This window comes from Maniola jurtina, chromosome 10 (genome assembly GCF_905333055.1).
Source record: "Maniola jurtina chromosome 10, ilManJurt1.1, whole genome shotgun sequence".
NCBI classification, from domain to species: Eukaryota; Metazoa; Arthropoda; class Insecta; order Lepidoptera; family Nymphalidae; genus Maniola; species Maniola jurtina.
Genome location: NC_060038.1, coordinates 13,324,308 through 13,348,791, shown reverse-complemented (window position 1 = coordinate 13,348,791; position 24,484 = coordinate 13,324,308). Strand labels below are relative to the sequence as shown.

At 36.0% G+C, this 24,484-nt stretch overlaps 4 protein-coding genes across 9 annotated transcripts in view; 2 read left to right on the top strand and 2 right to left on the bottom strand.

Annotated features, from left to right (window-relative positions):
- Positions 1 to 33: 33 nt before the first annotated feature.
- Positions 34 to 2,707, bottom strand: LOC123869243 (SH3 domain-containing protein C23A1.17-like). Its single transcript, XM_045912082.1, has 2 exons — positions 2,527 to 2,707; positions 34 to 1,848 (listed from the first exon to the last, which is right to left on the bottom strand). Exons 1-2 carry the CDS (start codon positions 2,548 to 2,550, stop codon positions 730 to 732), a joined length of 1,143 nt encoding a protein of 380 aa, XP_045768038.1. The 5' UTR covers positions 2,551 to 2,707; the 3' UTR covers positions 34 to 729.
- Positions 2,708 to 6,310: 3,603 nt separating this feature from the next.
- On the bottom strand, positions 6,311 to 7,590 carry LOC123869248 (SR-related and CTD-associated factor 4-like). The gene is made up of 2 exons (XM_045912093.1): positions 7,338 to 7,590; positions 6,311 to 7,226 (listed from the first exon to the last, which is right to left on the bottom strand). The coding sequence occupies exon 2, from the start codon at positions 7,218 to 7,220 to the stop codon at positions 6,330 to 6,332; it is 891 nt and encodes a 296-aa protein (XP_045768049.1). The 5' UTR covers positions 7,221 to 7,226; positions 7,338 to 7,590; the 3' UTR covers positions 6,311 to 6,329.
- A 565-nt stretch (positions 7,591 to 8,155) lies between these two features.
- Positions 8,156 to 10,822, top strand: LOC123869251. 3 transcript variants are annotated; one of them, XR_006796843.1, is made up of 4 exons: positions 8,289 to 8,862; positions 9,006 to 9,364; positions 9,736 to 10,026; positions 10,582 to 10,822. XR_006796843.1 is itself a non-coding variant. In XM_045912098.1 (3 exons), exons 2-3 carry the CDS (start codon positions 9,006 to 9,008, stop codon positions 9,971 to 9,973), a joined length of 597 nt encoding a protein of 198 aa, XP_045768054.1. In that variant the 5' UTR covers positions 8,156 to 8,277; the 3' UTR covers positions 9,974 to 10,066. The 3 variants fall into 3 exon arrangements, 2 of the variants coding, with proteins under 2 accessions (XP_045768054.1, XP_045768053.1); XM_045912098.1 differs by lacking the exons at positions 8,289 to 8,862; positions 10,582 to 10,822 and adding an exon at positions 8,156 to 8,277 and having other exon boundaries at positions 9,736 to 10,066; XM_045912097.1 differs by lacking the exon at positions 10,582 to 10,822 and having other exon boundaries at positions 9,736 to 10,066.
- A 445-nt stretch (positions 10,823 to 11,267) lies between these two features.
- The window catches only part of LOC123869230 (mitogen-activated protein kinase kinase kinase 4), a 39,113-nt gene continuing 25,896 nt past the window's right edge, over positions 11,268 to 24,484 (top strand). For 2 of the 4 annotated variants that reach the window (XM_045912054.1, XM_045912051.1), the window contains exons 1-8: positions 11,268 to 11,598; positions 18,503 to 18,640; positions 19,629 to 19,714; positions 20,282 to 20,409; positions 21,057 to 21,236; positions 21,972 to 22,132; positions 22,589 to 22,704; positions 23,268 to 23,452. In XM_045912054.1, the coding sequence (XP_045768010.1) occupies positions 11,513 to 11,598; positions 18,503 to 18,640; positions 19,629 to 19,714; positions 20,282 to 20,409; positions 21,057 to 21,236; positions 21,972 to 22,132; positions 22,589 to 22,704; positions 23,268 to 23,452 (1,080 nt within the window). In that variant the 5' untranslated portion in view covers positions 11,268 to 11,512. Of the gene's footprint in view, positions 11,599 to 18,502; positions 18,641 to 19,628; positions 19,715 to 20,281; positions 20,410 to 21,056; positions 21,237 to 21,968; positions 22,133 to 22,588; positions 22,705 to 23,267; positions 23,453 to 24,484 lie in introns of all 4 variants that reach the window. The other 2 variants (XM_045912053.1, XM_045912052.1) reach the window with 2 other exon arrangements.

Here is a 24,484-nt window from a genome sequence, read left to right as displayed (position 1 = left end):
GACCAGTATTTCCTCCATTTCCTCTTATCCCTTCTAATAATTTTCTTTATCTTATGCAACGGTGGGTGATTATGTACCACTGGTTCAAATACTGCTCTAGCAGGAACAATTATTGGTGCAGACATCGAGTAACCTGATGGTGGAAAACATGGGTTCGGGCATGGAAAATTCGTACAACAATTTGTACTACTTGTATTATTCTCAAAATTTCTGTCCATTGGATTTATATTCTGATCCATTTGCCAAGGGTTTTGGTACGTCACCAGGTTGTTTTGATTTTGATACAACAGCTTATTAAAGTTTGTGTTTTCATAACGTTTCATTAGAATGTCCATCATTGATTGTCTTTGTGGTAAAGCAAAGGAACATACTTTGCTTATCAGAATTGGAAAGAGGACACTGCTATGCATTTCTTGAATTCAAAACTATATAATGGACTTTTAAATTCTCGTGGTGTTTTATATGATTTGGTACCTTATTGTGCATTGTGCTTGTATGAATTAGTACCTGCTATTGTTACGTGACATTGTTGCTATGTTATGTGAGTTCTGTTTATGTAAGAGGGTGAAGAAAGTGCTTAGATTTTTGATTTTCGATAGTGAAATTTTATCGGAAAACGATTTTTATATAAAACAATCTTTAATAATCTGTATAAACTTTAAAAATTCTAATGCTTGATATACAATATGTAAAATAAATAATATATTAATCTAAGTTAATTTAAACTAACTAGCTTAATTGAAAAGATACTGATAAATTACTAATTTTCTTATTACCGGGTGGTCTAAATATCAGCTCCTTCCTGCCGTCTTCTAGAACATGATTTACTCCTTGTCGTAACAAAACTTTCTTGTATCTTTCACGTTTTCGTTTTCCACTCTTATTTGAAACCACAAGTGCTTTAGGCTTACTATTCTCATCTTCACCCGTCATTACACGAACTGTGTGATAATTTTTAGTTAAATCTTCCTTTTCGCCCAGCAATTCTGCTACATCATCACCGCTAATCTTAGTTTTGAATTTAACATCCCCGTTATCAGCAATATAACTAAGCATCGGTTTCACTAATTCATTGTCGCTGTCTGAACTACGAAGACTTCTTCTGTGACCACCAAATCGTTTTCTCTTTTTATGTCTACGTTTTCTTTGATAAAAATCTGATTCAGAGCTGGTCGATTGAGTGGAGTCGTCAGAGCATGATGAAGATATAGGTTTTCGGTCTTTCTTTGATCTATATCTGTCTTGTCGTGGAACAAGTATTGGTGGATGGTAAGGGACCATGACTACTGGAGGTGGCATAACAGCTGGTATTGGAACAGGGAGTCCATAAGCTGGACCTTGTGCCGGCCTGTTTGGTAACGGTTCGGGTGCATCCTCTTTGTTCTTACATCTACATTTCATATGGCACGGAGAGCAGTATGAAAAGAACGATGGTGTACAGGAAGGGGAACAGACGCAAGGTGGGCAAGGAGGGCAGTTCTTTGGTCTTTCAATTGGTCTCTGAGTTGGTCTTTGATAGGAATTGGGTGGTACAGCTGGGACACACATTGGAACTGGCATTGGCATTGGCATTGGCATGGGGACTGGCACAGGTATAGCCACGGCGACTGTCTCGGGTTTTTTCGTTGTCGTTGTTGTCGTTGTTTGCTTACTTGATGACGTCATATCATCTGGTCCTCTGCCCGGTATTGCAATTGGTAATAAAGGTACTGGCATAGGCATAGGGCACATCGGCATAGAGCATATTGGAGGAGGCGGCGCAGGGAACATGGGCATTGCGAATTGGACGTTGACCGGTTTCAATAAATCAGCTATGAATGGTATGAGAATCCAGGTATACTTGAATTTCTGGAACAAATCAAACTTTTATGTACTTGCAACTTTTTCTGGAAATAAATTAATTTAATCTAATTTCAACTTTTTGAATTAAATATAAGGCAAGTTGATGAACTTCAAAAAAAATAACAGATAGGTAAGATAACGGTCAACGATGCTCAGCATCTTATTTTCTTACGTAAATAGCTAGTGCATTACCTGACCATAATCATCAACCCATCGGGTCTCTGTTGAGCACTACCACACTGGCCAAGTGAGGATTGGCAGACCATGAGAACATTATACAGAATTTTCAGGGATGCAGGTTTCCTCACAATGTTTTCCTTCACCGTTAAAGCAAGTGATACTTAACTAGCCGTTGCCCGCGACTTCGTCCGCGTGGATTTAGGTTTTTCGAAATCGCATGGGAACTCTTTGATTTTCCGGGATAAAAAGTAGCTTATGCGCTAATTGCGTGAGGAAGTAACAAACATACACATACACACACACACACACACATACACACAGACTTTCGCCTTTGTAATATTAGTGTGATTGCTTAACACGCACATAACTCCGAAAAGTTAGAGATGCGTGACCGGGATCGAACACCCGACTTCCCGAATAGGAGGTGGACATAACCACTAAGCTATCAAGGCTTTTTAAAAGTCATATACAAGTAAAAATCCTAAAATAAGTTAGGTAACTCACACAATTCATTCTCGGCACTCTCATAGTTATCGCAGTGTTTTCTTGATCGGTGTACGTTTATATGCATTTTACCTATTTCTTACACAATCTCGATTCATTGTAGAGTAAAAAGAAAATCTGCTTCGACTGTGCGGTAAGCGAGCTGTTAAGCTGGTGCACGATTAGGATTTGAATAATAAAATTTGCAATAACCGATTTGCACAAGTGAATTTGTTGAATGAACATTATTTTTAGGGTTCCGTACCCGAAGGGTGCCAACGGGACCCTATTACCAACCTCCACTGTCTGTCCGTCCATCTGTCTGTCAGCGGAATGTATCTCGTGTACCGTAATAGATAGAGAGTTGACACATAATGTGTGTTTCTAATGTCTACAACAAATAGTAAAAATTTCAAAATGGCCGCCATGAAAATTTAAAAAGTTAAAAAGTGTTTCTTTCTTGTACGATGGTACGCAGCTCTTCGTGTGCGAGTCCGACTCGCACTTGACCGATTTTTACGGTTCCGTAGCCAAATGGCAAAAAACGGAACCCTTATGGATTCGTTATGTCTGTATGTCTGTCCGTCCGTATGTCACAGCCATTTTTTCCGAAACTATAAGAACTATATACTGTTGAAACTTGGTAAGTAGATGTATTCTGTGAACCGCATTAAGATTTTCACACACCCATACGTGTGGGGTATCTATGAATAGATCTTCAAAAATGATATTGAGGTTTCTCATATCATTTTTTTCTAAACTGAATAGTTTGCGCGAGTGACACTTCCAAAGTGGTAAAATGTGTGTCCCCCCTGTAACTTTAAAAATAAGAGAATGATAAAACTAAACAAAATATATGATGTACATTTTCGTTTTACAAAAAAGGGCAATACGCGCAATTTATAATTTAAAACCGCGCGATTCCCTACGAGAGAAATTTAAGGAAATAGGTATTCTTACAGTAGCTTCTCAATACATTTACAATAATATAATTTTTGTACGACAAAACATCCTCAGCTACAAAAAAATCGGTGATTTCCATGACAGGCCAACTAGAAACCGTAATAAGCTCGCAACTCCTACGCTCCGCCTCAGAAAAGTGGCAAAGTCATTTGTGGGAATGAGTGTAATATTTTATAATAAAATTCCACAGTCAATACTGAGCATACTTTTAATGGATTTTTTAAACTTTTGTAAAGGCAAGTCTAGACTGGCAAAAGCAAATTACACAATCGAAGATTATGTAAATGATAAAAAAGCATGGATTTGACTCGCTCCAGCAATGCGCGGGTCTGCAATTGCTTGTATAGTATAGAATATTATGTAAATTGAACAATTGAAAAGAGCAACCGCCGAGTTTCTTGCTGGTTCTTCTCGGTAGGAACGGCATTCCGAACCAGTGGTAAATTATTTGACGATTCAAAAGCACTTGTAAAAGTTTACTTGAATAAAAATCTATTCTATTCTATTCTATTCTATTACCATGCAAACTTCCACCGAAAATTGGTGTGGACGAGGTCTAGTCAGTAGTTTTTAATTTATAAAAAAATACGCGAGTACGGAATCCTCAGTGCGCGAGTCTGACTCGCACTTGGCCGGTTTTTTAAGTATTATAGTGCGCACAAGTTTTCAATACTTGTCGAATACACGAGGCGTATGACGGCACATTGTACTAAATAAATCTCAGCTGAGTTTGGGTAAGTATGGGGTAAGTATATAGGTACTCATGCTGCGTGACGACCTCCCGGCCGCCGGGCCGTAGTTAGCGCTGTGCTCCCATTAGTGGGAGGTCCCGGGTTCGATTACCGACAGGGATTTGGAATTTTGTAATTTCTAAATCTCTGGTGGTAGGTAGATGCATTTGACGACTCAAAAGTAGGTCCTTGTGAAAGTTTTAATAGAATAAAAATATTTTGAATTTTGACTTCTGGTCTTGTCCGGTGGGAGGCTTCGGCCGTGACTAGTTACCACCCTACCGGTAAAGCTGTTCCGCCAAGCGTTTCGGTATGATGCCGAGTAGAAACCATAGGGGTAGATATGGCTTGAATAAAAACTGCCATACCCCTCCCAGGTTAACCCGCTTTCATCTTAGAGCGCATCATCATCACTTACCACCATGTGAGGATTTAGTCAAGGGTTAACTTGTATCTGAATAATAAAATACGGAACCCTAAAAAGCGTACCTACCTACTCATCACTACAGCGTACTCCACAGAGTAGGTACTGCGTAAATATTATAGAACTACCTACTCACCAGGGGGTGGTACTGGTGGCGAACGCGAAGCTCCACTGGGGAGCCCTTGAGCTCGAAGAAATGAGTAAAGAGAAAGATGAAAGAAAGTTCATGGAGGAATCAGCTTAGCCTATTTTTTTATTATTATTAGTGTTTACTGCTTACATAGTGCCAACTGCCAATTACCTATTGTCTGTGTTACGAATTGTGAATGAATGACGTCTTCCGAGATTATCATTCATTCACATTTTAGTTCGGGTCTCTCGGGAAGACCCTAAATAAAATAGTGTTGTACCTACACCTGCCATCGATATATTATTTTCTACTTATAGACCTGCCCCGGTTTTGCGCGAGGGGACTTCTCAAACTCAAACTCAAAATCATTTATTCAAAGTAGGTACTATTGTATACCCTTTGATGGTTCTAATTGTTAGATTTGTTAGATGAACTATCTATAAGTCAATTATACAAATACAAAATATGTTTACTAGTTAGAAAAATACTTTTGGACTCCGTACATACTCAAATCACTTTTAAAACAAAATCTCATAAATATGGTACACGTAACAAGCACAAGCTACAATTAACTAAAGCTAGGACTAATTATGGTACCAAAACTATACAGTTTGAGGGAGCGCTACTATATAATGACTTGCCAAAACACATATTGGAGGAAAAATCTTTTCCAAAATTTAAAGCCGAGTTAAAAAAGTACTGTCAGACATAATAGATAAATAGATAGATATATGTTATAGTTTGTTAACTTAGGATATAGCATGTTTTGAAATATTATTATTGTATAAAGTCACCGTACCTTTAAAAATTATGTTTTTCTATATTTGTATTTATTATTCTCATATAAGTGAACATTGTTCTTCTGAGAAATTAAAAAAAAAAAAAAAAAAAAAAAAAAAATCTTTAAACCTATAAGTTTATCTAGTGGTGATAATTATTACGGTTACGTAAACTTAAAACTAAAGCTAGGTACCTATTTTATAGACTAATATTACTTAATAGTTATAAGATTATTATAATAAGCCTTCCTTGTGTAATGTCTTGAATAATAATGAAACCCGAATTCAATTGCTCTGAGAAGTTTTGTTACCAATTATTATTTATTTTTACTGAAATCAAACCTAATACTAATAGGAAAGAAAATATCAAAATGTACATATTAAGTATTATGATATATTGTTAAAATGTCATGGTTAAAATTCTACTGCTAAATGGTTACTTCATTGAAATATTCCTCTATATCTGGAACTGTCCATTACATTTTCTAGGTAAGATCATCATAAGTAACTTTTTGATACCGATTAAGCCTATTTTAATTATTATATATTAACTATATTATTACCTACCAATTTATGAGCCTCCCAAATGCCAATGATTGAGGATGATGAGTGTATTGTTACTTGTTTAATATTTAACTATTCAATATCTGTTTTTGGGCCAAAAATTTTATTAAGGAGACGAGGCCAGAGGTTCGTAAGATTCAAATATAAAGATAAAAGAGGGTATTATTATCTTTGTATAGCAAAATATTTATTAAAAATATTAAAAAAATAAATACTATAAACTTAAAATGAAATTACGTAGTTTTTTTATTTGGCTTTCGCTTTAAGTTTTTCTTTTTATGCACTTGATGTGGATTCAACTCTGTTTGAACTTCTATTTCGTCTAAGTTCTTCATTAATTTGTCATTCGATCTTGGTTCTCTAGGTTCATATTCAAAATCATTTTCATTCTTAACTGTAGTCACTTCTTTCAGATTATTATGTTCACTTTTACTCCCTAACCAATCTTTAGCCTCCCCTTTAGATATCTGTTTTTCAAATATCACGTATCCATCTTTGGTGACGTACTGAAGAATTGGTGTAAGGATTTCTTTGTTCTGTTGTTGTTGATGTTTCTTTCTTTTGGATTTATGATGTCGATTTGACCGCCTGCCTGTTCTTGGGCCTCTCCAAAACCCACGTTCAGAAGAGGTATCAGTAGAATAATCCGTGTCTGTAGACGAGTCAGTATTGGTGCTGTCTTCATCGGAACTATAGTATTTTGGTTTCCTTTTTCTTACAGGTAGTCTGCGTTTCCTTGGCGGTCTATCTTGATGTGACGTATGTGGTTTTTTGCCAGATGTGTCGGGTGAATAGAACGGCATTACGATTACAGGAAGCTTATGTGCTGGTGATGGAGGCATGGGTACCATTGGCATGGGCATTGGTCCAGGCATGGGCCCCGGTATTGGGCCAGGCATTCCAGGGAGAGGAACCGGCATTGGTATGGGTTGTTTGTCAGGTAAAGGATTCTGGTATCCTAGTGATGGAAAAGGAGGCACTGTTCCTGGTAGGCGACAATGCATGGGAAGATTTTGTGGGAAATACTGCATGTTAGTTGGGCATAATGGCAACTCAGGATCTTCAGCTTCTATGGTCGTAAAACTGAGGATAACAAGTAGTATTCGTAAGCGTAGCCTCCACATTATTATCTGGAAAAACGGATTTCATAAATGGGTAAGATTAATGATTAAAAAGATTTCATATGTATTGGTTAAAATTTTATTTTTAATCATTAATTTGTAAATAGAAAGTATGCTTACCCACTTCAACAACCTGTGTGTTGAAATTCAAACCGTGAAATGTCATATTAAATCAAGGTTTACTGCTTTTTGTTACTTCGACACAATAAGAAAAGAACATGACAGTAAGCACTTTAGGTATGTACGAACTACATACAATACAAGCCTTTTACATAATTGTTGAACAATGAAAGAAATGGTTTACCTAATAGAGAGTATTATTGGTCTAAGCAAATAGATTATAAGATATGTAAAGTATACAGTTTGACATTTCAAATCATAATTTTATTAATGTGGAATTTTCCAAATTTTGTAAAGTAAATAATCGATTTCTGAAAATTTTATTTATTTCTTTTTACTAAAGACTAGATAGTGCTGCATGCTGCTACTGATGTCAAACAACTAGATCTGCTGTTACTGCTGCTAAAACTATTCATCAAATCTTCACTAATTTTACATGACACCAATCAGATAGTATAATCTTTGTAAAACAAAAATTGCCAAAATCCGATAAGATTTGACGAAGTTATGGAGTAACATTGACAAATTTTCATTCCCTTTCCCAATCTAACCCCATTGTTTTTGGGATAAAAACTGTCCAAGTTGTATCAAAATGAATCCATTCACTAGTTTCAAATAAATCCGCGCACAGACAGCCAGATATTAAAATAAATATCTAATGTTTTGTGTTCTACATCCATTATCATGTTTCCTTGAATTCGAATTTTAAAAATAAATTGTTTAGTTACAATCTTATTTTAAGACTTAGGTCACTATGAGAAGTTAGGTAACAGCACCTGCCTTTTACGTCTGCGTTACGTATTACACACAAACCTAAAGCAAAATCTATTGTACCCTGATTGTACCTAGTAATTTTTCATAGGCGTATTTAAAGGTTGAGTAAGTGTTTAGGTTGGCAATAGCCGTAGGTGGCCGGAGCCGAGACACGACATCGATTAAGGTCTTATTAACTATTTATTATTAATTATTCTTTAGTATTTTAAGAACTTAAAACATTAGGTACACGTCAAACTTTAGAAAGAGATAATTGACAGCTACAGTTTCCTAAAGCGTTGTCTCTGTCGTTGAAACTGACAAGTCAGTGACAAAGCATCACATAGGCATGAGAGGTATGAGTGACAGAGACGACATTCTAAAGTTCGATGTGTAATATTTACTGCCGGGTATCTGCTTAAATATTATTTCTTGATGGATACTGTACAATGTAGGTACAGTAAGTATTCACCTAATGAAACGCCGATAGTTTTGTAGTTTGATGGATAGATAGTTACACGTACAGTAGGTAGGATGTTATGCCTATTTTGGCATAAGACAGTACCAGAACGCGATACATTCTACTTTGATCAATAAAAATGATAAATGTACCAAGTAGAAATAAGAAACAAATTTATTATTATTTATTATTGTACTTTGGTATTATCAAGATAATTTTCTAAATTGATACTACCGGTAATCGAACCCGGACCTTTTGTTGACGAGGTGAATGAGTTGCAACATAGAAATTGCACAAAATGTGTCCGTATCCGTAAGTACCTGCAACCTACTATCACACACATTAATTATTATATCACAATGATCTAACCACGGGATGTATTTAAAACTCTTCACAGACAACAGCAAGAAATTTTTTACTATAAACCATCAGATTTATTGTTCAATCTTTTTCAGATGTCTCACTCTTTGACTACACATTCAATAGTGATGTATATTATATTATTGTATCTCGTTCCTGGAATACTGTCACAGTTCTTGCCTCCGTCACTATACCAAAACCCGGCTATATCTGGAGGTATATCTCCGCCTATGGGAGAAATGATGATGCCTTCACCCATGCAAATGCCTGGCTTTCCCCAACAACGGCTACCGGTGATGGTTATGCCGTTTCACTCTAAAGTGGCTGATCGAAAATACATGAGAAGGAAGAAGAGAAAGCCAAAGAAGATCTATGCTGATTCAGAGTCAACTAGTTGCAGTGATAGCGAAAGTTCCTCATCTAGTAACGAACACTTCAGGAGTCAGAAACATAGGTTTGGTTTTTATGAATTAACTATTAACTTTACAATATCAATATCTCGTAGTTATATTTAACCTTTTCTCCATTCTGAGTCCGATTGTGGGTTTTTAGTTTCTATAGATTTACTAAAATTATAATTATAACAAATGCACTAATGTCTTGACACTCGCCTCGGGTTTAGAGTGTACTTAAATAAAAAAAATTATGAGCTCTGCTTTGATGAACCAGGTCAGTTATTTAAAAAGACTCTTAGTCACTGTTTATGTTTCTATTCTAGATAAGATAATGTTAAAATTTAAAACTAATTAATAATATTAGTAGGTAAGTACCTACATATTTTAGGTAATAATAATTTAATATAAGATAATTTGTTTCTTGGTCTAGTCACAGAAAGAAGAAAAGACAAGTTTTAACACCAGTTATATCCTACGTAACAAGAAACGGGCGTGTTGTTTACCAGAAGAAGATCAAGAAAGAGAACGCAGGAGACTGGTTGGAGATCGGAAAGAAAAAGATACCATCTAGATTAGTGGAAGAAGAAAATAATAGCGGTGGAATGACGATACGTGAAATGAAAAATAAATATGGAATAAGGCATAATCATCACAGTCATGATGATTAGTTTTAGTATTTTTCAACATCAAATATTTTTCACCATTTTTACAATTAAACTAAGTAAGAAATAAATTGTATTACTTATTTTTGGAACTCTACTTAAGCGATACCTTGGTAGTTAATACAACCTAAATCATTTAAAAAGTACTTACCTATTTAAAAGTGTGAGTATAATGTAGATAGTTTTGAAATATTAGCAATATCTAATCTTAAATTATCAAGTATTCTAGTGAAGATTATAAACACTAAACAAACGGTTTGTAACAAATCCGTAATCAAAAAAATCATATTCGTTGACCACTAAGATAATGCCCGTGACTCGTCCGCGTGGATATAGGTTTTTAAAAATCACATTGGAACTCTTTCCCGGGACAAAGCGTTGCCTGTGTTATGTCAAGGTATATGCTATCTCCATTTCAGCCAAACCAGTTCAGTCATTGTGGCGTGAAGGAGTGATAAACATACACACATACAAACTTTCGCCTTTATAATATTAGTGTGATTATATCTAATTAGTTTTGAATTATGACACAGACATATTCCTACCTACCACTCCTTTAAAAAAAATAATTTCGTAAGTAGGTAATTCAATTCAGGCAATTTTGAATTTTTCAGATGCTGCGGCTTATGGTGCTAATACTTGGCATTTTCCTGTATACTTTTAAAACCGGATTAGCTCAATCTTATTCGATGACCAAACAAAATGCGAATGATTATGATGATTACATAAATTCATTTAGGCCGAAATATTTTTGGCCTTGGCGGCCTGGATATTACTTCGATTACCCCAGTAATACACCACGGGCTCTTTTCTTCTATGGAAAGTAAAATCACTAGGTACAATACATAAAAATGTATATATTTTATTATAATTACTTAGGTAACTATCTATAATTTTATAAAACTATTTGTATTTTAATTTCTCTCCCCTTTCCAAGTTCCAACATACGGTTCAATTTAGGTACAGTAAAATTCGTCATAATATTATAATAGCCTCTATTAAATAGGTATAATAAGTCAGTCTATAGGATTCGAATTTGATAAGTAAAATTACTAGATCCAACTAACTACCTATTATAATAATATTAATATTAGTGGTACCTACATAGATTATCTGTAAAGCCAGACGAGAAGAAAAAAAAAATAGATTATCAAGTTATTATTATTTGAATAAAATCAATATTATTATCGTCATGTGATCGCAGTCACAACACTATGGAAGTCACAGATTGATTGTCAAGTGACAAACTTCATTCATCAATCCTCATTCATTTTCATTCACTCAAAAAAAAATTAGTTTGACATTTTTCGTAGATTGATGAGGTGGTGTTAAAATTAATTTCAATGTTTTCGCTGGTAATTATTAATAAAATTTTTGCGCAATTAATAGTTTTAAAGTGGTGCTGAAGATGCTTTACATGTGACTTTAGAACTCAAGTGCAAAAATCAGACCTACGGATGAGTTTTTACGTAAGTGCAAAGTAAAAACATGTAAGTGACGCGGGAACTTTACTTGTTCCAATTTCAATTCTTGTTTCAATTCAAAATGGATTCTAGCGCGAATAAGGATTGGAAGCAGAAATTGGGGTTCCCAATCAATTATGATTCTGGCCAGAGTTCAGAGGAGGACTTGTGAGTTGACTTTTTTTTTAATTTACAATATTTACTTAAGGCAGAGGTTAGCACGAGTCCGATTGGGTGAAGGCCAAAACGATTTGAATTTACTGCGATAATAAAAAAATCCAATTAAAACCCCATTTAACATTTTGTTTTCATAACAAGTAGTTAATTGTTCTATTTTCAAATTAGCACCTCCATTCTACAACACAGTCTACTTTTTTAAATCCTTGAAAACAAAAAAAACATAATTTCACAAGTTTTACATATTTCACTCATCTTTCCTCTAAAATTCCAACTTTGCACAATGTTTCAAACCAGAGCCAGTATGAAGGTTTGTACATATTTGAGCTTTATTATGCTGAAAAGTATTAAGTCCCTACCCTACCTAAGTAAATTATGTAGAATCTAATTTCAAACATGAAATCGTTTTTTGATAAACAGGGAATTACCTTACCCATTTGAACTGAATTTTGGTAAACTAGTAAACATAGTAAGTAAGTTCTACTTAATCAATACTACTAAGCGTGAAAGTGTGTCTGTCTGCAAAGTTTTCACAGCCCATCTCTTTAACCAATTTTAATGAAATTTAGTATAGAGTTAGCTTATATAGGCTATTCTTATTTAAAACCTAAATCCACATGACTAAAGTAGCACGCAGCATATATTTTGTACTGGGATAGCTTGCATCCTGGAGGTACAGGAATCATTTTAATTCTGGAAAATCAGAGGGTTCCCAAGAGATTTTTAAAAACCTTAAATCTGACTAACCAAGACCATTAGAACATTCTAAACTTTCCTCTATTAGTTTCATTTATTAGTAGGTATTGTATTGTAAATTCAATTAGAAGTTCTTTTTTATCTATTGTTAGCTTACTTTATAGAAGTGATTTGAATTTAAAGAAATTAGCATAGTTATTTATTTATTGAAGTATGTCATCCTATCTGTTGTAGCAGCCATCTTGAATCGGTTTGTATAAATACTGGTGTTTTTAGGCCAGTCTCGCTTTGAATTGAGACTCACCGACTAATAAATACTTCTGGTGTTTAGGTCGCCATTTTGATTGATTAAGTAGTAGTAATATGAATTGTGCTCTAAGCAAGTTAATATTGCAATTAGTTTATTTTAAAGATTAAAACTATGGATAAGCCTCTAAGCCTAGTGATCTATATCCACATGCTAGTTTTAATAACTTAGCCAAATATAGCCAATAATATCTGCTTTTCTGTCTGACTCTTTCAATATGCAATGTCTTTCTTAAGAATAGTGCAGGACCAAGTAATCCAATCCAAAGGCTTAACATTGTGTAGGTCCGAACTTCACCTCTCGCAACACTCGAGTCCATTGATGACCACAACTCATGCAACTGTGTTGAAATATTGATAATTCAAAATCATCATATTAATTGTGGCATGTAGACACTATTTAATAACAAGTGTAAATTAAAAATTTATAACACCCCCGACAAGTGAAGGTTACAGTAACTAGAAAAGAGCTGATAACTTTCAAACGGCTGTTTTCTTGGATTATAGCTAAGAACACTCTCGATCCTCACCTTTCAAACAAAAAAACTAAATTAAAATCGGTTCATTAGTTTAGGAGGTAAGAGGCCACAGACAGATAGACAGTTACACAGATACACACGTCAAACTTATAACACCCCTATTTTTGGGTCGGGGGTTAATAAATACTAGATATTGCCTGCTACTTTATCCTCATGGATAAGGTTTTAATCACGCAAAAATTCTTCAATATTCTGGGATAATCCGGGTATCTTTAATACAAGAGTGAATAGGCACCTTCTAGGTAAACGCGTCCCATCTTAGACCACATCATCACTTTCCATCAGGTGTGATTGTGGTCAAGCGCTTACCTATAGTGAATAAAAAAAAAACCCTATGTGTTAATTCTGGGTATAAGCTATCTCCATTCCCAATTGGTTTGGTCATTGTGGGGTGTAATAACATTTTAATATTTTAAGATTAGGATATAGATTTTTCTATGATATGTTCAAATAATATATAAACAAAAAACAGTAATATAAACTTAGCTGTGCTATTAGCTAGGACTAACAATATTTGTAGTCTATTAGGTAATAAAGCTTATATCTAGTTAAGTAGTATAGTGAAGTGTTTGCATTGAATACATTAATGGGCGTTATAGCAATGATAGTGACACTATCTGCACCAATCAGCTTTATCATTCATCTGCTAATAGTGTTCATAGCATGTAGAATGTAGATATTACAATACGAGCATTTTACCATTAGTAAGGACTTGTAACAAAAATAAATCAGTCAAGTGTGAGTCAGTCTCCCACCTAAAGGGTTCCATACCATACCAGAAATAGCACTTTTCAATTTTTTTTTGCATGGCAGGCCATTTCGAAATTTTTAACTACTGCTAATAGATCGACTTCGTCGACCATGACATATTATTAAATAAACTTTATGCATACGGTGTGAGAGGAAATGTATTAGACCTTATAAAATCATATTTGACAAATAGAAAACAAATAACTCAGATATCTAAAATCTGCTGGAAATATAAAAAGCAAATTAATTATCATTCACAGTCGAGAGTGATTCAACGCGGCGTTCCTCAAGGTAGTATCTTGGGTCCTCTACTATTCATTATCTATATCAATGATCTACCGAGGCATGTGACTCAGCATGACATGGTATTATTTGCTGATGATAGTACTGTTATATTTGCAAACAAAAACATAAATGACCTTAAAAGTAATATTAACCATACCTTAGATATAATCATAAATTGGCTACATTGTAACAAACTTAAAATTAACTTAGATAAAACCAACCTCATGAGTTTTACACTTAGAGAAAACAGGTCGTGTGCTTTGGATATAAATTATGAGGGCAAACCTATCAATGAAGTGAATGTAACGAAATTTTTAGGACTGAATATTAATTGTAACCTAAATTGGAAAGAGCATGTAACTCATATTTGCACTAAGCTGAGCCAATTCTCCTTTGCACTTTATATGCTAGGTAAAACGGTTAATGTACCAGCACTATTGACGGTTTATCATGGATATGTTGCCTCACTATTGAGATATTGCATTATATTCTGGGGTAATTCTACAGAAAAAGAGGCTGCATTTAAAGCGCAAAAGAAATGTCTAAGGGCAATATTTAGATTAAAAATGACGGACAGTTGTGTACCCTATTTTAAGAAGTATAAGATTTTGACTATGCCATGTATGTATATCTATGAGACTATCATTTTTATTAAACAAAACTTGGACTTGTATAAAAATCTCAAAAGTAAAAGACATGCGTATAAACTACAGCACCCCTCTTGTAGAACTGCTCATTTTTCTAAAAGTTTTTTCTCCACTGGGCCACTTTTGTATAATCACTTGCCCAGCTATATAATTGAGACCCGTGAACTTCCTTTATTTAAGAGAAAATTGAAAAAACTATTATTAGAAAAGACATATTACTCAATTAATGATTATCTCTCAGAAAAGTTATAACTGTATTTTAATTTTGGACATTTTGCTATTATTATTTAATTATTATTTTTTTTTATTTTTTTTATTTTTTTTTTGTGTGACCAAAATGTATCTTAATTTAATGTAACATATTGCATGCTTATAAGCAGAATTTGGCTGTACCTTTTTATCTTTGTAACATCTCCACTGTTTACCCAAATTCGCAATAAAGAAATTTGATTTGATTTGATTTGATGGATGGATAGACAGAAATCGGAAGGGTCACGTTGGCACCTATCGTGAATCTTAAAATTTAGTATTTAATAGGATACTGTACCTCAAAAAGAAAACAGAAACCCTAATAGGAACATTTTGTTGTCTATTTGTCTGTCAAGACTATTTTTCTCACAAATGCATGGAGATCTCAAAATTTGAAAATCATTCGTTTGTATTTAGTTACGTTAGATAGATAGATAGATAGAATCACTTTATTGCACACAAAAACACATGTAAAGGATCACAACACAGAAAGAAAAAAACAGAAAAAAACAATTGTGTGCAAAGGCGGCCTTATTGCTTGGAGCAATCTCTACCAGGCAACCTTTGCTGAAAGGAGAAGTTCTAGGGTTGGATAGTACTAAGTCGCAAGGATTTTTTTTTTAAAGATTTACGTTATTAGGTAAGTAGACATTTTTTTTTGCGATTGCAAACTTACATTTCCAGTTGGAGACAATTTAAAGTTTTTTTAATTAGGGCCTTACTTCTATGATGTAACTTTTAATTCAGGGAAGTAGGGCACTTCCCTCATCTACTTAGTAGTTAAATTATCTTAAAATAATAATTCAAACAATAACAGAAGCATTATTGCTAAATCTTTCTGTTTTTCCTGAGGTCTAGGTATTGTTAGTGTTACTACCTAATTAGATATTGCAGTCACAATCACTATTGTCTAGCATGGTCCTTAAAGTGATTGACTGATTGTACTTAAGCAGGGGATTCCTAACTAATGATTGTTATTTATCATAGCTTCAAAGAGAGACAAATATTAAAACACTAAAATCTAGATAAAACCTGCAACTAGGTCCGGTTTAAGGTTTCAAAAATCCTAATTTTTCACGATTAAAAATAGCCAGTGTCACTCCGAGATGCAAGCTGTCTTACCAAATGTCAAAATTGGTAAAGCGGAAAGGCCAGAGAGACATAGGCTTTTTATTAAGTTTTTATTGGTATTCTGGATCAGTAAATAAACCTTCTCATTCTCTCTCGACTCTCGATTCTGCTCAGCAATGGGCTGGCACTGCATCGATGGGATGATGAATAGTCAAAGTCAAAGTCAAAACCATTTATTCAGTTTGTACGATATAGTGGTGATAATTAATTACGTAACTTAAAACTAAAGCTACGAGGCTAATAACACAGCTGGTAAAATTAGAAAGGCAATCGATGGGATGATGAAAAGTCAAAGTCAAAGTCAAAACCATTTATTCAATTTGTACGATATAGTGGTGATAATTAATTACGTAACTTAAAACTAAAGCTAGGAGGCTAATAACACAGCTGGTAAAATTAGAAAGGCAATCGATGGGATGATGAAAAGTCAAAGTCAAAGTCAAAACCATTTATTCAATTTGTACGATATAGTGGTGATAATTAATTACGTAACTTAAAACTAAAGCTACGAGGCTAATAACACGGCTGGTAAAATTAGAAAGGCATTTCATTAAGTGGACTTGAGGATCTGTCATACTTTATCAGTCCAAAGAGAATCAAAAACTCAAGTTAAGTTTAACACTTCGTCTAGGTCCGGTAAAGGTCTCGAGTTTGAACAAGGCATTGTTGGCGCAAATCTGACCTCTGCTCAAATATGTAATTAATGAACTTCACCTTGGACGCATACATATGCTAATGTTGCTGAACTACGTATGTAAATATGTATATGTTAGTACTTCTGTGTATTCGTCGTAAGTTTAAACGCGTCTCTGGCAGCTATGCGCAGGTATACCTTCCTACCTACTGAAATGTGGCTTATCTATAAAATAGCAACTCAACTCTTCCTTTAGCCCCTAAGTGATACAGTCTCAATGAGGTGCCCTTAGGGAGATGTTGCGCCACCCCAGTGACAGTTTTTTTATTTATTTTTTATTCAGATAAAAGTTAGCCCTTGACTGCAATCTCACCTGGTGGTAAATGATGATTCAGTCTAAGATGAAAGCAGGCTAACCTGGAAGGGGTATGGCAGTTTTCATTAAACCTATACTCCTGTGGCTTCTACACGTCATCGTACCGGAACGCTAAATCGCTTGGCGGCACGGCTTTACCGGTAGAGTGGTTACTAGCAACGGCCGAGGCCTCCTACCAGACCAGAGCAGAAGAAATTATAAATTCCAAACCCTGCTGGGAATCGAACCCAGGACCTATCACTAATAAGATCACAGCGCTTACCATTGCGTTCTCTGTAGTGAGCCAGCATTGGATTGATCATGATGATGATGGACTCTAGTTTAGTTGCTTTTATGATAATAATATAATGTAGATAACTCCACGCCAAGGTTTTCTTCCATTTTTCAAGTGTTTAATTTTTTTAGTTCCTCTCAATGATTCAAGGTCATCTATACGTCACTGTACAACGATATCAAACTATTTATGATACATGTAGGTAACATGTGTAACCACACGATAATTCTGTACACGAAAGATTGGCTAAAATAGCGTGTTATCAGTTATCAATCTCCAGGAAATTGACTGTTATCAGTTATCAATACATACAAATATTCAGGTGATGATTATGCCTTGAAGTAGAATTTTGTGTTACAAGAATTACTTACAATATTTTATATTTTAATAAAATCTTTACCGTTAAAGGAAAATTGATAAAAATTTAGTTTGGAAAATTAGTCACAGGTTGATTAACTTCTAGTCAGGAAATTCGAAAATCGTTTATTTATAATTAAGTAGGTAACTATATGGACATTTTTTTGCGATTACATTTGTACTTACCAATTGGAAATAATTTAGGCAACAAAATCCATATCCATAAATTGTAAATACGAAAGTGTGTCTGTCTATCTGTTAGCTTTTCACGGCCCAACTGTTTAACCGATTTCGATGAAAGGTACAGAGTTAGCTTACATCTCGGGGAAAGACATAGGGTACTTTTAATCAAAGAGTTCCCACGGAATCCTTAAAGGCCCATCCGTTTAGCCGATTTATATATGAAATTTGGTACAGAGGTAGCTTGCATCCTGGAAACTGACATAGACAACTTTTTGTCGCCGAAAATCAAAGAGATATGGGATTTTAAAAAACCCTGAATCCATGCGGTATCATCTAGTTACTAGCACATGATAATTACAATATATCCTTCGGCACGGAACCCTCGGTGCGCGAGTCCGACCCTCACTTGACCGATTGTTTTGTTTACCGACAGGATTCTGTTGTGAATGTCTGCTTCGTTTTTTACAGTGACGCTAATGATGTGGTGATGCGCCACTCGCGCCACTCCTCAGGGTATTACCTGGCGGAAAACGGAGACGGTTCCGAGGCGGATCTCCTCGGCAGCACACCACCGAGAGCGCGGATTAGGGACAAGGAAAAGAGGAGGTGAGAACCTACTTCTCAGGGTTTCGTGCCCCACTCCCACTCGCTAGAACCCTGGAAGTTTTGTTTGACAATCACACTATCACACTTCACACTAATATTATAAAGAAAGAAAGTTTGTGTGTATGTTTGTTACTCCTTCACCCAAAAACTACTTGTGGACGAAGCATATCGCAAACCTACTGCATAATATACTTACCTACACAAACCTACCGCCAAAACAGTTAAACTGGGTACACCATACAGATTTGTCTGTTTTGACGAATTATATGGAATTATGCTTGTAGTTCCTTGTATATCATGGAATTCCGCAAAGTAACGCCTGCATCTTATCGTACATTACCAGATTTGACTGTTTTGACGGATTATATGGAATCAAGCTTGTAGTTCCTTGTATATCATGGAATTCCGCCAAGTTACGCCTGCTTATACATTTGAATAGTCGATGACGAATCACGCAGACATGCAAGCGAGACTCGTATCAGTGTAGCAACTGATAACGTTATCAACACTCGTCAGAGGACGACCAACTAATTGCCCATAAGCACATCCAATTATCTCGCCACTTCATGATGTGTATGATGGGGGCATTTATTTCTTAACCAGATAATGCTCGCGACTTCGTCCGCGTGGATTTGGGTTTTTAAAAATCGCGTGGGAGCTCCTTAATTTTCCGGGATAAAAAGTAACCTAAATTTTTGACCTAGGGCAGGACGCAAGCTATCTCTGCACAAAAAATTCCGTGGGAAATCTTTTATTTATTGAAATTATAGCTTACTCTTAAGATTGAGTACAACAGTCACAGTATTTTTCCAAAAGTATAATTAAGAGATTCCATGATTTTATGCCTATTTCCCATTAATTGATCCATGCTACTGAGTCGAAATATCGATATTTCAAAATCATCGTATTAAACGTGGTATGTACCCGTTATTTAATTTAAATTATAATATTGGTAGAATCGTTATAAAATGAGTTTACGAATTTTCAGGAATATCTATGAATCAGGGACGAGCTTGCAGAAAATGCTAGTCGAAGGCAAGAATCTGGATGACGTGCCCTCACCAACGCCCCCAGGTAATATTTTGAAAAAGAAAGAAGAAAGAGAAAAAAGAAAGAAAAAAAAAACGTTTATTCTTTGAAAGCTGTGGTCACACATTACCAGTTATACCTACGGGTCAGGTTATCCCGGCCGGTTGAAAATGGTACAGTAAAACGTACTAATTATTGTAAAAATCATGCTTGCGTGTAAGATGCCAAGAATATTGGCTGCATGTCTGCGCTGGACAGCCAGGCTGATCCTTTGTGCAAAAAATGACTCAGCATTTAAGGATGTTACCAGATGAGACAATTAACCGCGGTATCTATATTTATCCAGACAGTTCCTTTCCTTTTGAGCGAATGCTAGGTACTTCTTATTGATGGGGAAAATATAACGCCAAACCCAACTATCGTCCACTAAATAATAACAAACATATTCCAACCGCACCCAAATATGATGACGTGCCAGTTCCCCGAAATTTAAAATTTTGGAGTTACCACACAGATTTTTTGAAATTTCCACTCTAAATACCTACTAGCTCTACATTAACGTATCTAAAGATTAAAAATTCGTGTCTTCAATCATAGTTTTGTATACTACAGAGCGGCCGAGAAGACGCTGTGGACTAAAACTAAATCGATCAAGAGAACGTGATTGGAAGGACAGTCAAAGAGAGCCCAGGGCAGACTCCCTGCCCTCACCTAGTCCTCAGACCGCTGTACCTACCTTGGTAAGTACTTAAGTTGGGCCCTGGTAAGTATTTAAGATGGGCAAAAAAATATTATGCCTCGACCTTTCCAGCGTACCGGTAAGCGCAGTGTGGGAGACCTCCAGTCCGCTCGACCGATGACCTGAAGAAGGTGGCGGGGAGCGGGCGGATGAGGAAGGCGGAGGACCATGTTTGGTGGCGCGCTCTTGGAAAGGCCTATGTCCAGCATTGGACGCATACAGGCTGATGGAATGGAATGGAAAAGATATTATAAAACTCCAGAGATGTAAAGCTCATAAAATTGTATTTTGATAAAAATCGGTCAAGTGCGTGTCGGACACGAAGGGTTCCGTATCGTCGTACAAGAAATAACACCTAACGTTTTGTTAGTGGCCATTTTGAAATTTTTACTATTTGTTGTTATAGCGGCAATAGAAATACACATTCTGTGAAAATTTCAACTATCTATTACGGTTCACGAGATACAGCCTGCTGACAGACAGACGGACGAACGAACCGACGACAGCTTAATAATAGGGTCCTGTTGGTACCCTTTGCGTACAGGCCCTGAAATTTGAAGACTTCGATTTTGAACTCGATTACGAGCTCGGAACAGAAAGAAATCCTCTACAAGGTCAACGGATTAAATAGCGCACCCTTATTTCTAGGTGGAATCCTGCAGCCGTTTCATGTCGCTCACTTCCCGTCTAAAGTGTCAAGCGGCATGCGAAGAGGATGTTCAGGAGAGATGCGCAGACGAGGGCTTGCCCGCCAGTAGGGTCAACTTCCACAATACCTTTAGCATGCTTATCAATATGGGGAATATTGAGAAGGGATGTAGACGCACGGTAAGTTCCATGCACATGCAAATCTATATTAACTAATAAATAAATATGAAGTGTCTGTCTGTAATTTCCAAATAACTACCTCATATTATGCTCATATGCTTATTTGAACGGTACCATAACTGCACGTTTTTAAAATTTTTGTCTGTCTGTCTGTCTGTTTGTACGGGCTAATCTTCGGAACGGCTGAACCGATTTTGACGGGACTTTCACAGGCACGTTGAGGATTAACAAAGGAGTAACAAAGGCTACTTTTTTAACCGACTTTCAAAGAAGGAGTTGTGTTTTTCTACCTATGCTTACCGAACCGATTTGCGTAATTTTTTTAAACGATAGAGAAACTGCGACATTGTCCCATAAGAAAAATTGGATTCCAACTCCTCAATCCTGATGCTGCAGGGGATCTGACCAATTCACGCGGGTGAAGCTGCGGGCATCAGCTAGTTACCCATAAGTAGGTATGTGTTGCTATAGTTGTTGTTGAGCATAGTTCATATTGTCTCGTAGTGCGAGAGTACTGTTCGTACCGAGCGTTCGTAGGCACGAAGGCTCGGTTAATCTAGGACCTAGATTAACCGAGCCTTCGTAGGCTTCTAGGTTGTAATCCTGACCAATCCGGTTAACCATTATCTAAGTTTACTCTTAATGATTTAGCCTTCAATCTTAATTATTATCATTCTTCCTTTTAATGACGAGTGCCTTCATATTTTTACTTTGATTTTCGTTATTTTTTAACAGATAAGTCGCGAAGAGCAAGTATGGCAGAATGAGCTAAAGGATCTCATATGGCTGGAGCTAAAGGCCAAGTTGGCAGGCCGAAGCCTCAGCCAACAGGACGAGTTTCTATGCTCCCAGCGGAATATGATTCCAGCCATCATTTTAAGGATCCATGAATACAAGTAAGGAATAAAATACAAGTGTAAATTAAAAATTTATAACACCCCCGACAAGTGAAGGTTACAGTAACTAGAAAAGAGCTGATAACTTACAAACGGCTGAACCAATTTTCTTGGATTATAGCTAAGAACACTCTCGATCAAGCCAAGCCACCTTTCAAACAAAAAAACAGTTAAAATCGGTTCATTAGTTTAGGAGCTACGATGCCACAGACAGATACACAGATCACCCTCGTTTTGGGTCGGGGATTAAAAACTACATGTAGAGTTTACTGGATTTAGAACTGCAAAAAACAAAATAGTGCCTTTATTCTTGTGTAGATAATTGTCTCATTAATAAATTGAAAATATTTATCCTACAAAATATATGCATAAGAAACTCTACTTTTTAAAGACGAATCGGTATGTTTTTGTGTTCCTCCCATTGTCTTGTATTTGAATAGTAGTTTTGTATCCTAGGTTCGAGAATCCAGACCCTTGCAGAAACCGATCTCGGCTCCTATCTCCCATCGAAGGTTCCCACGAAGATATTTCGAATCAACCCGAAGAACTAAATATTGAAGAGAACAACGAAGGTGACTAATTTCTAGAATTCTCTCGGCTTTGCTAAAAAAATATTGAAAAATTCAAGTTTCCATACCCAGTGGTTTAAGCTGGATGTTTGTTAGTCAATTTCTTCTTTAATATCATGTTGTCATGTATACATAATTCACATAGCGAGGGAGAGAGCTGTGCTTGGAGATTCTCTACGTGATCAAATCAAATCACAAATGATAAGATCCATAGGAGAACAAGGATAACTGACGTAAATTCAAATTCAAATTCAAAATATTTTTATTCAATTTGACTTTTACAACAAGTACTTTTTGAGAATCGTTAGGAGGATCTACCACTGGTTCGGAATGCCTTTCCTACCGAGAACCAGCAAGAAACTCGGTGGTTGCTCTTTTCAAATATTTGATATACAATATTATGCCATACATAAAAGTAATTGAAGTCCCGCGCATTACTGGAGCTAGCTTAGCTGGTTGCGAAGCTGGTATGATAATGCACAGGGCACATAGTTTGAAAAACTGACATGTTGTAGTCCCAAGGTGCTTGAATGGCAAATATTGATTATATTGATGATCTCTTTCAGATTATCTCTTCGGCTGTGTATCATTCGACTGCGAGCGCTGCACTACCGCAGTGGGTATCGCTATGAAGCAGGTAGCAGAGTTGTTGGACGCTTACGAAGCAGCCATAGCGTTGTACCCATCGAGTACTGCGGCTTCAGTGGAACACCCCGCGCTATTCTCGCACAGGACTATGAACAGGCTGAGAGTAAGTAGAGTTCAGTAGCTGTGACTTTACATGTACAGTGGACCCCTGGTAATCCGGCCCCTGTCTAATCCGGCACCCCCTGTAATCCGACATGTCTATTATTATTGAATTTACTTTTGATATTCATAGTGAAGTATGATTTGTACTTCAGAGTATGTATGACATATAAAATCTTATCATTGGATTTGTAATTTGTCGGATTACAAGGTACTCTTTTGTAAAAAAAAATCCGGACTATAGAGGGTCTTAGGCAGTACTCTATAATCCGACAAATTCGATAGTCCGACAATGTCCTGCAAAACGTTTGTTGGATTACCGGGGGTCCACTGTATATTGTAGCTAGATCTGTGTTGCAATGCTTAGCTGCTGATCAATGCACATGCTGCATCATGTATGCTTTACACAATGCAGCATTTGTAGAAAAAACCATCATTCCCTACTCTCACTTGCTGCTACTGAACAACGCTCACTTACAAATTTATAATAATTTATGTATTACCAGAGAAAGGCATTCCGAACCAGTGGTAGATGCTTTTGACGATTCGAAAGAACTTGTAAAAGTCTAATTGAATAAAAACATTTTGAATTTGAATTTGAATTTGAATTAAATACTTGTATAAGTAAATGAGTCATAAATAAATTCTTGCATCGTCAATAAATGAAAAATGAAACACTGAGAGAACTTTTTTTTTTGAACTTTCACTCGAATTCGCTTTCGCTATTTTATCTCGCATCAAGTAGCGGATGGATGGGGACGCGTAGTAAAATATATAAAACTAGGTGATGCCCGCGACTTTGTCCGCGTGGATTTAGGTTTTTAAGAATTCCGTGGGAACTGTTTGATTTTCCGGGATAAAAAGTAGCCTAAGTCCTTCCCCGAGATGGAAACTATGGCTGTACCAAATTTCGTCAAAATCGGTTCAACGGATGAGCCGTGCAAATCTAACAGACAGACAGACAGACAGACACACTTTCGCATTTATAATATTAGTACAGAAAGTAGATATACATATATTCTGTCTGTGTATGCAA